Below are 17,126 nucleotides of genomic sequence, written 5' to 3' on the forward strand. Positions count from 1 at the left end.
CTGCCTCCCACCACTACACTGCCTCCCACCACTACACTGCCTCCCACCACTACACTGCCTCCCACCACTACACTGCCTCCCACCACTACACTGCCTCCCACCACTACACTGCCTCCCACCACTACACTGCCTCCCACCACTACACTGCCTCCCACCACTACACTGCCTCCCACCACTACACTGCCTCCCACCACTACACGGCCTCCCACCAATACACTGCCACCCACCACTACACGGCCTCCCACCACTACACTGCCTCCCACCACTACACTGCCTCCCACCACTACACTGCCTCCCACCACTACACTGCCTCCCACCACTACACTGCCTCCCACCACTACACTGCCTCCCACCACTACACTGCCTCCCACCACTACACTGCCTCCCACCACTACACTGCCTCCCACCACTACACTGCCTCCCACCACTACACTGCCTCCCACCACTACACTGCCTCCCACCACTACACTGCCTCCCACCACTACACTGCCTCCCACCACTACACTGCCTCCCACCACTACACTGCCTCCCACCACTACACTGCCTACCACCACTACACTGCCTCCCACCACTACACTGCCTCCCACCACTACACTGCCTCCCACCACTACACTGCCTCCCACCACTACACTGCCTCCCACCACTACACTGCCTCCCACCACTACACTGCCTCCCACCACTACACTGCCTCCCACCACTACACTGCCTCCCACCACTACACTGCCTCCCACCACTACACTGCCTCCCACCACTACACTGCCTCCCACCACTACACTGCCTCCCACCACTACACTGCCTCCCACCACTACACTGCCTACCACCACTACACTGCCTCCCACCACTACACTGCCTCCCACCACTACACTGCCTCCCACCACTACACTGCCTCCCACCACTACACTGCCTCCCACCACTACACTGCCTCCCACCACTACACTGCCTCCCACCACTACACTGCCTCCCACCACTACACTGCCTCCCACCACTACACTGCCTCCCACCACTACACTGCCTCCCACCACTACACTGCCTCCCACCACTACACTGCCTCCCACCACTACACTGCCTCCCACCACTACACTGCCTACCACCACTACACTGCCTCCCACCACTACACTGCCTCCCACCACTACACTGCCTCCCACCACTACACTGCCTCCCACACACTGCCTCCCACCACTACACTGCCTCCCACCACTACACTGCCTCCCACCACTACACTGCCTCCCACCACTACACTGCCTCCCACCACTACACTGCCTCCCACCACTACACTGCCTCCCACCACTACACTGCCTACCACCACTACACTGCCTCCCACCACTACACTGCCTACCACCACTACACTGCCTCCCACCACTACACTGCCTCCCACCACTACACTGCCTCCCACCACTACACTGCCTCCCACCACTACACTGCCTCCCACCACTACACTGCCTCCCACCACTACACTGCCTCCCACCACTACACTGCCTCCCACCACTACACTGCCTACCACCACTACACTGCCTCCCACCACTACACTGCCTCCCACCACTACACTGCCTCCCACCACTACACTGCCTCCCACCACTACACTGCCTACCACCACTACACTGCCTCCCACCACTACACTGCCTCCCACCACTACACTGCCTCCCACCACTACACTGCCTCCCACCACTACACTGCCTCCCACCACTACACTGCCTCCCACCACTACACTGCCTCCCACCACTACACTGCCTCCCACCACTACACTGCCTCCCACCACTACACTGCCTCCCACCACTACACTGCCTCCCACCACTACACTGCCTCCCACCACTACACTGCCTCCCACCACTACACTGCCTCCCACCACTACACTGCCTCCCACCACTACACTGCCTCCCACCACTACACTGCCTCCCACCACTACACTGCCTCCCACCACTACACTGCCTCCCACCACTACACTGCCTCCCACCACTACACTGCCTCCCACCTCCACACTGCCTCCCACCACTACACTGCCTCCCACCACTACACTGCCTCCCACCACTACACTGCCTCCCACCACTACACTGCCTCCCACCACTACACTGCCTACCACCACTACACTGCCTCCCACCACTACACTGCCTCCCACCACTACACTGCCTCCCACCACTACACTGCCTACCACCACTACACTGCCTCCCACCACTACACTGCCTCCCACCACTACACTGCCTCCCACCTCCACACTGCCTCCTACAACTACACACCACTACACTGCCTCCCACCACCACCACTAACCTGCCTCCCACCACTACACTGCCTCCCACCACTACACTGCCTCCCACCACTACACTGCCTCCCACCACTACACTGCCTCCCACCACTACACTGCCTCCCACCACTACACTGCCTCCCACCACTACACTGCCTCCCACCACTACACTGCCTCCCACCACTACACTGCCTCCCACCACTACACTGCCTCCCACCACTACACTGCCTCCCACCACTACACTGCCTCCCACCACTACACTGCCTCCCACCACTACACTGCCTCCCACCACTACACTGCCTCCCACCACTACACTGCCTCCCACCACTACACTGCCTCCCACCACTACACTGCCTCCCATCACTACACTGCCTCCCACCACTACACTGCCTCCCACCACTACACTGCCTCCCACCACTACACTGCCTCCCACCACTACACTGCCTCCCACCACTACACTGCCTCCCACCACTACACTGCCTCCCACCACTACACTGCCTACCACCACTACACTGCCTACCACCACTACACTGCCTCCCACCACTACACTGCCTCCCACCACTACACTGCCTCCCACCACTACACTGCCTACCACCACTACACTGCCTCCCACCACTACACTGCCTCCCACCACTACACTGCCTCCCACCACTACACTGCCCCCCCACCACTACACTGCCTCCCACCACTACACTGCCTCCCACCACTACACTGCCTACCACCTCTACACTGCCTCCCACCACTACACTGCCTCCCGCCACTACACTGCCTCCCACCACTACACTGCCTCCCGCCACTACACTGCCTCCCACCACTACACTGCCTCCCACCACTACACTGCCTCCCACCACTACACTGCCTCCCACCACTACACTGCCTCCCACCTCCACATTGCCTCCCACCACTACACTGCCTCTCGCCTCTACACACAACCAACCACTTCCACACTGCCTCCCACCACTACACTGCCTCTCGCCTCTACACACAACCAACCACCTCCACACTGCCTCCCACCACTACACTGCCTCTCGCCTCTACACACAGCCAACCACCTCCACACTGTGTCTCTCCTTCACGCGCCGCCAAGCACCTCCATACTGCCTCCCTCCTACACATTGTCCCCAATCTCCTCACTATTTCACCTCCACCTTCACACTGCCTTCCACCACCACACTGCTTGCGACTTATATAATACCTCCCACTGTCTTTCACCTCACACTGCTTCCAGCCTTCACACAACCTCTCATCTCCGCACTGCCTCCCACCTTCACACTGCCTCCCACCTCCACACTGCCTCCCACCCTCTCACTGCCTCCCACCCTTTTACTTCCTCAATGATTCTCTTCAAAGTCAAGGTTGACCTAAATTCTGGAGCCACCACCTTGCCGCGTGTCCAAGATATATTCGCTGGCTCAAATCAAACTGTCAAAAAATCCAATATCTAGGGTTGCAGGTAGCGTAATCGAGTATCGGAAATCGGTAAGGTTGAATTTGTATCCTTGTGCTTCTGCGTCGTGTGTGTGTGTACTCACCTATTTATGGTTACAGGGATCGATTCACAGCTCCTGACCCCGCCTCTTTGGTCACTACTAGGTCCACTCTCGCTCCCGGCTCCGAGTGCCTCATCGTACCTCTTCTTAAAGCTGTGCGTGGATCCTGCCTATACTACTTCATTTTCCAGATTGTTCCACTTCCTGACGACTCTGAGGCTAAGGAAATGTTTCCTACACATCTGAGTTTTCAATTTCCAGTGATTAGAAGGCAGATTGTTTCAGTGGATCAAGAGGTACCTAAATGGCAAAAGGCTGAGAGTAACAGTAGGGGGTGAGACATCCGAATTTTATAGAGTAACGGGTGGAGTTCCGCAAGAATCGGTGTTGGAATCACTACTGTTTCTCATATACGTGTATGACCTAACGTACCAGAGTGCATCGAGTCCTTTGTGTCATTGTTTGCTGACGATGCAAAACTGAGAAGAAGAAAAACAGGAGACCTCAAACAAGTGGATTCTCGAATTCAACCCAAGCAAAAGCATGGTCATGTGCTTTGAAGGAGAGAGCAGACCGGACAAAGAGTACAGTATGGGCGGAGAAAAGCTGCAAATTATCATGCTGCGCTTAGGAGAGCCAGGAGCTCAGTATCGACCTCTGCAAGCACGAATTGGTGAGTACACACACGCACACACACACACACACCAGCAAAGAGGCGGGACCAGGAGCTGCAACTCGACCCCTACAACCACAAATAGGTGAGTACACACACACACACACACACACACCAAGTAGCGACCAGTAAAGAGGCGAGGCCAGGAGCTGTGAATCGACCCCTGCAACCACAACTAGGTGAGCACACACACACACACACACACACACACACACACACACACACACACACACACACACACACACACACACACACACACATAATTCTCTAGGTCACTGACAGTGAACTAACCCCGTCTTTTTCTCTACCTCAGATGACGCACCCTATACAGTGTCCTGCCTCAAGACAGCTACCACCCTCCTCACGGGTCTGGACTTCGGTGCCGTCCGCAAGCCTACCAGAGCCTTCACACACTCCATGACTAACACTCTCAGGAAAGACCTCCAGGAACTTGGTCACAAGGTTTATTAACTGAAAAAAATGTCAACAACACTGAGCGCTCCTTCGCAGCTACAAGATTCAACAACAGTCCCATGATGATGATGATGATGATGATGATGATGATGATGATTAGCTACACGTAGAAGGGTTAAACATGGGGGAACACTGGCTGGGAAGAGGGAAAAAATCAGGTTTAATTCGTGGAAGGGAAGTGCAGCTCATTTCTTTGAAGTGCAAAAACGTCACACAATTTGGAAATATTCAATTGGTTCTCGAGATATAATAAGGTTTACTTGGTATAAAAAATCATCTGCATATTTAGAGATCATTATTGTGCTCAGTTATGATTATAATAATTATGGAGATCAGTAACATTCAGGAGGGTTACTTTTGAAGTCAGGGGAAGAAAACTTCGTGTCCTGCTACATCAATAATGAAAATAAAGACGAGGGTTTATAAGATGTGTAAGTCTTGTTTTATCACACGTAAAACATTTATATCTGTTCAAACAACTCGTTTGTAAGTCAGTCCAAAAAAATTTAGACTCGTTTGAATGTTGTAAGTCTACTATATATTATCAATTATTTAAAGAATCAGAAGTTTAGCTTGAATAATCACTCGTACAATAAAGTTGAATAATCACTCGCACAATAAAGCTGAATAATCACTGGCACAATAAATTTGAATAATCACTGGCACAATAAAGTTGAATAATTGCTCGCACAATAAAATTGAATAACCACTCGCACAATAAAGTTGAATAATCACTCGCACAATAAAGTTGAATAATCACTCGCACAATAAAGTTGAATAATCACAAATGAGTTTAATCAACTTGAGGGAAATGACCACGAAAGGATTGACCTGAAGCACCCTTTTATTGAAGACGGTGCCAGGAACTGTGACTCGACCCCTGCAACCACAACTGACTACACCTGAGACCTTAGACCATGTAATTTGAAGTGATAAGCGTCTAGGGAGAGGAACAGTCTCCTAGGTGAATGTATTTAGATCCATTTAACTCTTTTTTTTAGCCCAGTGTATCTTAGAAATTAAAATGAAAAAGTAAAAAAAAAAATGCCTTTAATATCAGATCCTCTTTAAAGACTATTCTTGAGTCTTTTTTTGAAATATCGAAGTTGCATAGTAAAACAAACAATATTGCTTTGTTTTTATTAGTTTTAGTTTTATTATTAGTAGTAATAATAGTGATGATTTGCAGGGGTTCAGACGGTAGCCAATGACACAGCAGTGCCTGTCCACCTTCCTGTTTATTCATTTATACATGAGATTGACACATGTGCAACATCTGGGTATCTTTATTGTAGACGTTTCGCCATCCAGTGGCTTTATCAATACAAATTCTAGGACATAACTTGAAGACAGTAGAACTATATACAGAAGATGAGGTAATCAGTCCCTCAACCTAGGAGTAGGTGCGAAGAGCACCGTAGTCGTGTAGATTCTGAAGCAGAAGAAAGGATCCTGGCGCTTATATAGTAACGTCAGGTGTAGCAGACGAGGGCATGGATGGCGAAACGTCTACAATAAAGATACCCAGATGTTGCACATGTGTCTTAATCTCATCTTGTCGGTATTATATACCATTCGTACACTTCATTTATACATGTATATATTATATATAGTGATACCCACTATATAAAAACATATGAATGGTGATATATATAGTGATATATATTTTATATAGTGATACATGTATATATTATATATAGTGATACATATAATTTGGATAAGGAAATTGCAAAGTACTATTTAATGAGATGGTTTATTTATTTTGGTACATCTTGTGGTTTATTTATTTTGGTACATCTTGTGGTTTATTTATTTTGGTACATCTTGTGGTTTATTTATTTTGGTACATCTTGTGGTTTATTTATTTTGGTACATCTTGTGGTTTATTTATTTTGGTACATCTTGTGGTTTATTTATTTTGGTACATCTTGTGGTTTATTTATTTTGGTACATCTTGTGGTTTATTTATTTTGGTACATCTTGTGGTTTATTTATTTTGGTACATCTTGTGGTTTATTTATTTTGGTACATCTTGTTGATCGTAGCTATATGAAAGATAATAATATGGTATCCCCAAATAGGGTATATAAGCCTTCTTGAAAAAGATATAGGGCCAGCGAGGGTAGCCGGTATAGTCCGTGATGAAGGACATGACTCTCTCAAATATTGTTATTTTGGGCAGGAATGGCAAGTTGACAGTAGCGTTGACATGATACTGTCCACGAGGAGCGTAGGCAGAGGTGTTTGGGGTTGGTGGGAATCTGCCTTTCCTAAAAGTTGGATACATGACGTTCATGACACAAAGAGGCCGCTTATCGCCATGAGGTGATGGTCTGATGATGGACTCGCAGTCGGACAATTTAATGTCATACCTGATTATCTCTGTCGGTGGCGAATATGATGGCGGTATATCAGCCGCAGCTGATGGAACCGACGATATATCCTGTATAGTTAAAGAATCTGATGGATAACCCGGTGTAACTGGGGTATATGTGGTCGTTTCCAATATATCAAAGGAGTAAGTGGCCCTTCCCATTGTAACTTTGCTGTCGTTTGCCGGTTTCAATATAGCTGAGCTGTCCTTTGCCGTGTCCACTGTAGCTGCGCTGTATTCGACCGTTTGCAGCGTAACAGAGGTGTCTGTAGACGTTTCCAGTGATGACGTGCTGAGCTTTGATGACCCTACTGTTGCAGAGGCATCTTTATCTCTCTCCAAGTTAGCGTCAGTAGAAGAGCCAATCAGTTCCAATGATGTGTAATCAGTAACCGGAATAACAAATGTTAGTCCTGGAAGTAGGGGTATCATCACACTCAAAAGCCTTAAAACGAACATGATGGTGCAGAGACTCACTAACATGTATCACTGATTCAATCTATGAGCTATGAGCTTTTATAGTGACATCGTGAGGTGAAACGCAGCAGGTGACCTACTTAAGAACATAAGAATTGAGGAACACTGCAGAAGGCCTACTGGCCCATACAAGGCAGGTCCTTATCAAAACGACCTCTACCCAAAGCTACCCAAGAATTAACTCCCGTACCCAATGACACTAATCAAACCCAGCCCCTCCCACTCATACATTTGTCCAATCTCTTCTTAAAGCTACCCAAGGTCCTAGTCTCTATCACCCCACTGGGAAGATTGTTCCACGCATCTTCCCTAGCTATGAAGCTAGGACCTTGGGTAGTTTTAAATTTAGGTTGGATAAATACATGAGTAAGAGGGTGAAAATAAATGGTATAAAATACCGACACAATGGAAACATTGTAGATGAATGGTTCAGAGAACCGACATGTTGTGTACGAATGGTATATAATACCATTCGTACACAACTTGTCAGACACTGCAACATCATGGAATCATAATTCTGTGTGTCTTACTCTCAACCGACATGTTGTTGAATTAGACACATGTGCAACTCTTGGGTATCTTTATTGAGGAAACGTTTCGCCACACAGTGGCTTCATCAGTCCATACAAAGGAGAAAGTTGTGCAAAGAAAGGTATAAAATACCGACAATATGAATTGTCGGTATTTTATACCTTTCTTTGCACAACTTGTCAGACACTGCAACATCATGGAATCTTGGTTCAGAGGACATCTACAAGACCTTCTTCACGGCTGCTGCAACTAACCCATCTCTTTGGGAAGGACCTACTTCCACTGGGGAATCCCGCCTACCAGTGACTGACCTCGTCTGCTGCCCGTCCCATTCACTGACGCCTATAAAAAGCGCCAGTCTTCTTGCCTTTGCTCCAGACTCTCCTCCACCACGATGCTGTGAACACTAACTCCAAGGCCGAGGGACTGATTACCTCATCTTTTGTATATAGTTCTACTGTCTTCCTATTATGTCCTAGAATCTGTATTGATAAAGCCACTGGATGGCGAAACGTCTACTACAATAAAGATATCCAGATGTTGCACATGTGTCTTAACTTTCACAAAGGAGAAACTTGAAGAACAGGAGGAGAATGAAGTAATCAGTCCCTCAGCCTTGAGTCGATGTGGTCAGTCCATCAATCTTGAATAGAATACGGTATATGAGCGGAGAAGCAGCTTATAAACAGGTGAGGGGCAGCAGTCGTAGGTGGTGTCATATTTGTCCAATGTGTGAAGTGTATAAGTGGATGACGGGCATAAACAAGGGAGACATTAATAAAGTACTGAGGGTGTCGAACCAGGTAAGAACCAGGAATAATGGATTCAAGTTGGATAAATTTAGATTTAGAAAGGACATAGGTAAGTACTGGTTTTCTAACAGAGTTGTAGATGCGTGGAACAGTCTTCCCAGTGGGGTGATAGAGGTTAGGACCTTGGGTAGCTTTAAGAAGAGACTGGACAAATATATGAGTGGGAGGGGCTGGGTTTGATTGGTGTCAAGGGGTACGGGAGTTATTTCTTGAGTAGCTTTAGGTAGATGTCGTTTTGATAAGGACCTGCCTCGTATGGGCCAGTAGGCCTTCTGCAGTGTTCCTACATTCTTATGTTCTTAAGTAGAATCATGCTTGGCACAAGTGCAGGAATCTACACTATACCATGTGGGGGGTGTGACAAAGTATATGTAGGGGAAACAGCCAGAACTCTGGACATTAGGATAGCAGAACACAAAAATGCTTGAAGTAGAGCTTCGTCATACAGAATGTGAAAAAGACTTGGGAGTCATGGTAAGCAGAAATCTAAAGCCAAGACAGCAGTGCCTCAGTGTGCGCAACAAGGCCAACAGATTACTTGGATTTATCTCAAGAAGTATAAGTAACAGAAGTCCAAAAGTTATTTTACAGCTCTATACATCACTAGTGAGGCCTCATTTAGATTATGCTGCTCAGTTTTGGTCCCCTTACTACAGGATGGACATAGACTCATTAGAGAACATACAGAGAAGAATGACTAAAATGATTTACTGTGTAAGGAACCTCCCGTATGAAGATAGACTTAAAGCCTTAAATCTCCACTCTCTGGAGAGGCGTAGAATGAGGGGAGATATCATTGAAGTGTATAAGTGGATGACGGGCATAAACAAGGGAGACATTAATAAAGTACTGAGGGTGTCGAACCAGGTAAGAACCAGGAATAATGGATTTAAGTTGGATAAATTTAGATTTAGAAAGGACATAGGTAAGTACTGGTTTTCTAACAGAGTTGTAGATGCGTGGAACAGTCTTCCCAGTGGGGTGATAGAGGCTAGGACCTTGGGTAGCTTTAAGAAGAGACTGGACAAATATATGAGTGGGAGGGGCTGGGTTTGATTGGTGTTGGGGGGTGCGGGAGTTGTTTCTTGAGTAGCTTTAGGTAGATGTCGTTTTGATAAGGACCTGCCTCGTATGGGCCAGTAGGCCTTCTGCAGTGTTCCTACATTCTTATGTTCTTATGTTCTTATGACCGAAAAAATGCATGTGTTCAACATAGAGACGATGTTGGACACCTCATGAAATTCAATGAAGCTAAACTAGTTATTAAAGAAGACGACTTAAGACGGAGAAAATGCATTGAAGCTGCACTAATTTCTGTCAGTAACACTATAAAGCAAAAATCCGGTAACATAAGAACATAAGAATGTAGGAACACTGCAGAAGGCCTACTGGCCCATACGAGGCAGGTCCTTATCAAAACGACATCTACCTAAAGCTACTCAAGAAATAACTCCCGTACCCCTTGACACCAATCAAACCCAGCCCCTCCCACTCATATATTTGTCCAGTCTCTTCTTAAAGCTACACAAGGTCCTAACCTCTATCACCCCACTGGGAAGACTGTTCCACGCATCTACAACTCTGTGTGATGAATGGTTTGAAAAACCGACAAGTTGAAGATTGAGACACTTATGCAACATATGGGAATCTTTATTCAGGAAACGTTTCGCCACACAGTGGCTTCATCAGTCCAATACAAAGAGGAAGGCGTAAGGAGAGGAGGAGAATGAGGTAATCAGTCCCTCAACCTGGAGTCGATGTTGTGCAAAGAAAGGTATAAAATACCGACAATATGAAAGTTAAGACACATGTGCAACATCTGGATATCTTTATTGTATTGATAAAGCCACTGGATGGCGAAACGTCTACTACAATAAAGATATCCAGATGTTGCACATGTGTCTTAACTTTCATGGAGTCGATGTGTTCAGTCCATCAATCTTGTAGAATGTACAGCAAAGGGCCGTAGACGTGGCTTATATACTGTAGAGAGGTGAGGTGAAGCAGGCGGAGGCGGGGTCATAGTGGTACCATCCACTAGCCTGCTTCACCTCACCTCTCTACAGTATATAAGCCACGTCTACGGCCCTATGCTGTACATTCTACAAGATTGATGGAGTGAACACATCGACTCCAGGTTGAGGGACTGATTACCTCATTCTCCTCCTCTCCTTACGCCTTCCTCTTTGTATTGGACTGATGAAGCCACTGTGTGGCGAAACGTTTCCTGAATAAAGATTCCCATATGTTGCATAAGTGTCTCAATCTTCAACTTGTCGGTTTTTCAAACCATTCATCACAACTGTCAGACACAGCAGCATCATGGGATCTTGTTACAAAGACAGTGTTGGTGAATAAAAGGGATTGGGAGAAATTCATGTTTTATGTTGGAATTGACAAGGATGGCAACCCCATCGTGGGGATCATAGGGGGACTGTAGTGCAGTATAACCATAATGGCGGATACATTGAGGGGCTTTGAGGCAGGTACTGTTTAGCAAAACAATATCTGGCCTCTCTGCTTCAAGGAGCTCGGCCAGTAGGTGTCTAATTGTAAAGTAAGAACGTACGTTGAACTGAATCGCCTTAAACGTGATTTAATGGTTTCGTCTTAGCAAAGTTAATGTCGGGGGAGGAGTTTGGATTAAAGCCCGTGATAGTGGTGCCATCAGTGGATGTGTGTTTGTAGGTGCTACGGACCCGTTTCCTGGAGGGGGAGGAAGAGATGGATCTGTTTTTATGTTCTTTGGTCTGTCCGTTAGAAGTTGGGGTAGGTTTAGGTTTGAGTGGATTTTGTCTGGAGGAGGTGGAGTTGGACCTGGATGAGGTTTTGGTTGTGGTGGAGTGGGCGAAGGTGGATGCAGAGGAAGTGGAAGTTTTGGTAAGCTGTGAGGAAGTGGAAGCTTTGGAAGGGGATGAAGTTGTGTTTATATTGCCATTGTGTCGGTATTTTATACCATTTATTTCCATCCAAGTAATCTGTTGGCCTTGTTGCGCACACTGAGGCACTGCTGTCTTGGCTTTAGATTTCTGCTTACCATGACTCCCAAGTCTTTTTCACATTCTGTATGACCAAGCTCTACTTCACCTAGATTATAGCTTCGAGGGTTATTTTCATTACCAAGGGCAAGTTGTTAGGTAAGACACATATGCAACAGTTAGGTATCTTTATTATGAAACGTTTCGCCTACACAGTAGGCTTCTTCAGTCAAGTACAGAAAAGTTGATAGAAGCAGAAGAAACTTGAAGACGATGTAATCAGTCCACCACCCTTAAAGTTTTGAGGTGGTCAGTCCCTCAGTCTGGAGAAGAGCATTGTTCCATAGTATGAAACAAGTTTCTTCTGCTTCTATCAACTTTTCTGTACTTGACTGAAGAAGCCTACTGTGTAGGCGAAACGTTTCATAATAAAGATACCTAACTGTTGCATATGTGTCTTACCTAACAACCTGTCGGTATTTTATACCATTTTAATGTTCACCAAGGGCAAGTACCTTACACTTATCCACATTAAACTTCATCTGCCATTTCTCAGACCAAGACATTAATTTGTTCAAATCGTCCTGGAGTTCATTGATATCCTCCTCAGAGTGAATTATACGGCCTATCTTTGTATCATCAGCAAACTTACTCATGTCACTAGTAATCCCTTCATCAAGGTCATTAATGTAAATTATGAACAAGAGAGGGCCTAAAACTGATCCTTGTGGAACGCCACTAGTGACTAATCCCCATTCAGATTTCACTCCATTAATGGTAACTCTCTGCTTTCTATTGGTAAGCCATGCCTCAATCCATGCTAGAACTTTACCTCCTATACCATGAGCTGCCACTTTTCTTAAGAGTCTCTTGTGAGGTACTCTGTCGAAGGCTTTACTAAAATCCAAATAAATAATATCATATTCCTTATCACTGTCAACTGCCTCAAATGTTCTATTGAAGAACGTCAGTAAGTTTGTCAGGCAGGAACGACCTCTCGTGAATCCATGCTGAGATTCATTTATCAAGTTATGCTCTTCAAGGTGACTTCTGATAATGTCAGCTATAATTGATTCTAATAACTTGCCCACTATAGATGTCAGGCTTATTGGACGGTAATTTGAAGGAGTGGACTTATCCCCTGATTTGAATATAGGAACCACATTAGCCATCTTCCACATCTATGGCACAACACTGGTAAGGATGGACGCATTGAATACACTCGTTAATGGCTGACTAAGCTCCATCTTGCATTCCTTAAGTACCCTGGAAAACAGCTCATCGGGTCCCGGGGACTTATTTTGCTTCAGTTTGTAATAAAGTTGGTAGAATTACCGACAATATGTAAAGTAAAAGGACACAAGTGCAACTAATGTGACATTTATTGTGGCAACGTTTCGCTCTCCAGGAGCTTTATCAAGCCATTACAAACAATACATGGACACAGAGGGTATATAAAGGCTCAGAGTGAGGTGAATACTAGTGAGGTACCATTTCGATGTTCACTAGTGGTAGTAGTAGTAGTAGTAGTAGTGGTAGTGACAAAAGTAATACAATATGGTAGAGCAATTAATTCGTACATGAGTAAAAGGATATAAAAGCTATTACTTGGGTAACATAAAAATAGGTTGGACAAATATAAACTGGAATGAGGCAGCTTGTTTCAGTGTTCACTCTCTGTGCTTTGTGTAGTATAATTGCTCTACCATATTGTATTACTTTTGTCACTACCACTACTACTACTACTACTACCACTAGTGAACATCGAAATGGTACCTCACTAGTATTCACCTCACTCTGAGCCTTTATATACCCTCTGTGTCCATGTATTGTTTGTAATGGCTTGATAAAGCTCCTGGAGAGCGAAACGTTGCCACAATAAATGTCACATTAGTTGCACTTGTGTCCTTTTTCTTTACATATTGCTTCAGTTTGTCTATCTGTTTAATAACCATGTCCCTTGTGACAGTAATATTAGCTAACTTAAATTCATCAGGAACTAAATAATTGTTAATTACTGGAATCTCATTTACATCTTCCTGTGTAAAAACTGACAAAAAATAGTCATTAAATAAGGAACACATTTCCAGTTCATTATCCGTCAGCTGTCCATTCCCAATTTTCAGAGGTCCTACTTTTCCCTTCACCTTCGTCCTATACACTTAAAAGAACCCCTTTGGATTAGTCTTTGATTCATTAGCAACTCTAATTTCATAGTCACGTTTAGCCTTTCTAATCCCCTTTTTTACTTCTCTTTTAAGCTGAACATATTGGTCAGTCAGACACATGTGCAACTCTTGGGTATGTGGAAAGAGACACTTATGTACAGTTCAGGACAGTTTCGCCACGAGTGGCTTCTTCAGTCCTAATACAGAGAAAACTAGGAAAACATATATATATATATATATATATATATAGTGGTAGGAGTCAGGTGAGGTGACGCGTGGGTAGAGGTGGTAGTAGTAGTAGTAGTAATGGAACTAAGGAGGTGAGGCTAGAGAGGGACCTGCTGGAATCAAGTAACACCAGTTCTCAGGATGGGTAATATCCTCTTGCTTAGTAATTTTGAAATACTGTAACTACCGGATTTTTGCATTATATTGTTACTGACAGAAATTAGTGCAGCTTCAATGCATTTTCTCCGTCTTAAGTCGTCTTCTTTAATAACTAGTTTAGCTTCATTGAATTTCATGAGGTGTCCAACATCGTCTCTATGTTGAACACATGCGTTTTTGCGGTCATCATTTCTGCAAGCATTTTTGTGTTCTGCTATCCTAATGTCCAGAGTTCTGGCTGTTTCCCCTACATATACTTTGTCACACCCCCCACATGGTATAGTGTAGATTCCTGCACTTGTGCCAGAATCATGCTTGGGTTTTTGTATCAGGTTCCTAATAGTAGTTGAAGAGCTGGTAGATATTTTAGCCAGTTTTCTGTCAAACATTTTTGAAACATTAGTGGCAACGTTGCTGACCGGTAAAACGATGTAACTTGGAGGCTTTTCTTCAATTTGATAGGTGTTGGTCTTGCTGAGGATACGTGTCGCACGTTTCCTGCAGTCACGTATGAAACGTTTCCTGCAGTCACGTATGAAGTGTAGGGGAAAGTGTAGTGAACTAAAAGAGTTGGTGATGTATGTACATTCTTCTTCGAGGAACTGCGGACTGGAAATTCTGTAGGCTCTCAGAAAGAAGCCAATAACTACCCCTCTTTTAGTTCTTGTGTCATGGTGAGAGAAGAAATGTAGATCGTTCTTGTAGGTAGGCTTCCGGTAGACTTTAAAATAAAGTTTGTTTTCCCCTGTGCGTAAGAGAACGTCGAGAAAAGGTAATTGGTTGTCCTTCTCCTCCTCTAGTGTAAATTTAATAGTAGGTTCCAGAGTGTTGATGGTGTTGAGGATGCCCCGTACGTCAAGATTTTTGGGTACAATGACCAAAATATCATCTACGTACCGCATCCATGTAACTGAACGAGGGATGTTACTGAGGATCCTTCTTGATTCCAGGTCCTACATATATAAATTGGCAAGAACTGCACTAAGTGGGGATCCCATGGCTAGTTCGAAGAGTTGTTTGTACTTCTTGTCCTCGAACCTAAAACAGTTATAAATCTTGGCGGGGTACAGGTAACTCTGTATCATCTTTAGTCACCCTGCGAAGATCAATGGCTTGATCAACTGGGACATTGGTGAATAAGGCAGTCACGTCAAAACTTGCAAGCTTCTTATCACCCATGTCGAGATCCCTGATACAGTTAAGGAGGTCACCCGAATGCTTTAGATGAACCTAGTCGCATGGGCCAGTAGGCCTGCTGCAGTGTTCCTTTGTTATTATGTTCTTATGAATGGAGGAATACTGCAGCAGCCCTACTGGTCCATAAGGCATAGTTGAGTGAGAGGCAGACCAGCCTGTATATTTGCAAACGAGCTTCAGCTGTTGGTGACCTGGTTGGGGGCATATGTTTAGGTCAAGAGATACCACACGTTAAGATGATTTAGGCAGCTCCCACCGGCATCTACGACTTAGCCCAGGAACTCAGTCCAGCACACGCCGCCAGTTAATTCCTCCAGCAGATTCTAGAGTGGCGGAGAGGAAGTGCCGGGTCCGGAGGAAGAGAAAGGGGTTAGAGGATGGGTAGTGAGATAAAGACAGAGAAGAGGGGAAGGAAGAAGGATGAGGATTATTCCTATCACATATTCTAAATATTAAACAGAACCGGCGAGTTTAGCTTATTCTGTCTAATTAGCAGAATGAAAACTTGACTCACGAAATCGTAATGACACGATTGCAAACAAACCATACCACGGGCGGGATTGAACCCGCGGTCAGAGTCTCAAAACTCCAGATCGACCGTGGCTAACGCGACGGTCTGGAGTTTTGAGACTCTGATCGCGGGTTCAATCCCGCCCGTGGTATGGTTAGAATGAAAACTTGTTTTTGCCATAAATCAACGGGCGAAACGTCTGCTAAATAAAGATACCCAGATGTTGCACAAGTATCTAATTCTTTATCATGTCGGTATTGTATACCATTATCATCTTCCCAGGATACTGAAGCTTATGAATAACGCAAGAAATTTAAAGTTAAACTTCAAGAAATGCTGTACTGGAAATAAATGGTATAAAATACCGACACAATGGCAATATAAACACAAATGCAGTATAATGTGATCCTTTATTGACTACGTTTCGCCCACACAGTGGGCTTTTTCAAGTCATAAACAGAACTACCTGGGGTGGAAGGAACGAGAGTATTTATAGTAAATAAATACTCGCGTTCCTTCCACCCCAGGTAGTTCTGTTTATGACTTGAAAAAGCCCACTGTGTGGGCGAAACGTAGTCAATAAAGGATCACATTATACTGCATTTGTGTTTATATTGCCAAATGCTGTACTCAATATGTTTCCATTGAAACAACGTTTTACCCCTCGTAGAGTTTTATTAAATTACTGCCCCAGTAAAAGCTCGTTCTACATAATAGGCCTTTTATTTAGTACTGTGAATAACACATCATTTTAATCCAAAATAAAACTTGAGTCAGTGGAACATTCTGAGAATCACTTTTCTCTCGTTAACTGTACG

General features: G+C 45.2%; 1 protein-coding gene across 2 annotated transcripts in view; it reads left to right on the top strand.

The window, feature by feature from the left end:
• The window catches only part of LOC138855223 (N-acetylneuraminate lyase-like), a 93,908-nt gene extending 87,990 nt beyond the window's left edge, over window positions 1-5,918 (top strand). For both annotated transcript variants that reach the window (XM_070103432.1, XM_070103426.1), the window contains exon 9: window positions 4,713-5,918. In XM_070103432.1, the coding sequence (XP_069959533.1) occupies window positions 4,713-4,870 (158 nt within the window). In that variant the 3' untranslated portion in view covers window positions 4,871-5,918. The remainder of the gene's footprint in view (window positions 1-4,712) is intronic.
• Window positions 5,919-17,126: the final 11,208 nt, after the last annotated feature.

The sequence above is a fragment of the Cherax quadricarinatus genome, chromosome 5, assembly GCF_038502225.1.
Source record: "Cherax quadricarinatus isolate ZL_2023a chromosome 5, ASM3850222v1, whole genome shotgun sequence".
Classification (NCBI taxonomy): Eukaryota; Metazoa; Arthropoda; class Malacostraca; order Decapoda; family Parastacidae; genus Cherax; species Cherax quadricarinatus.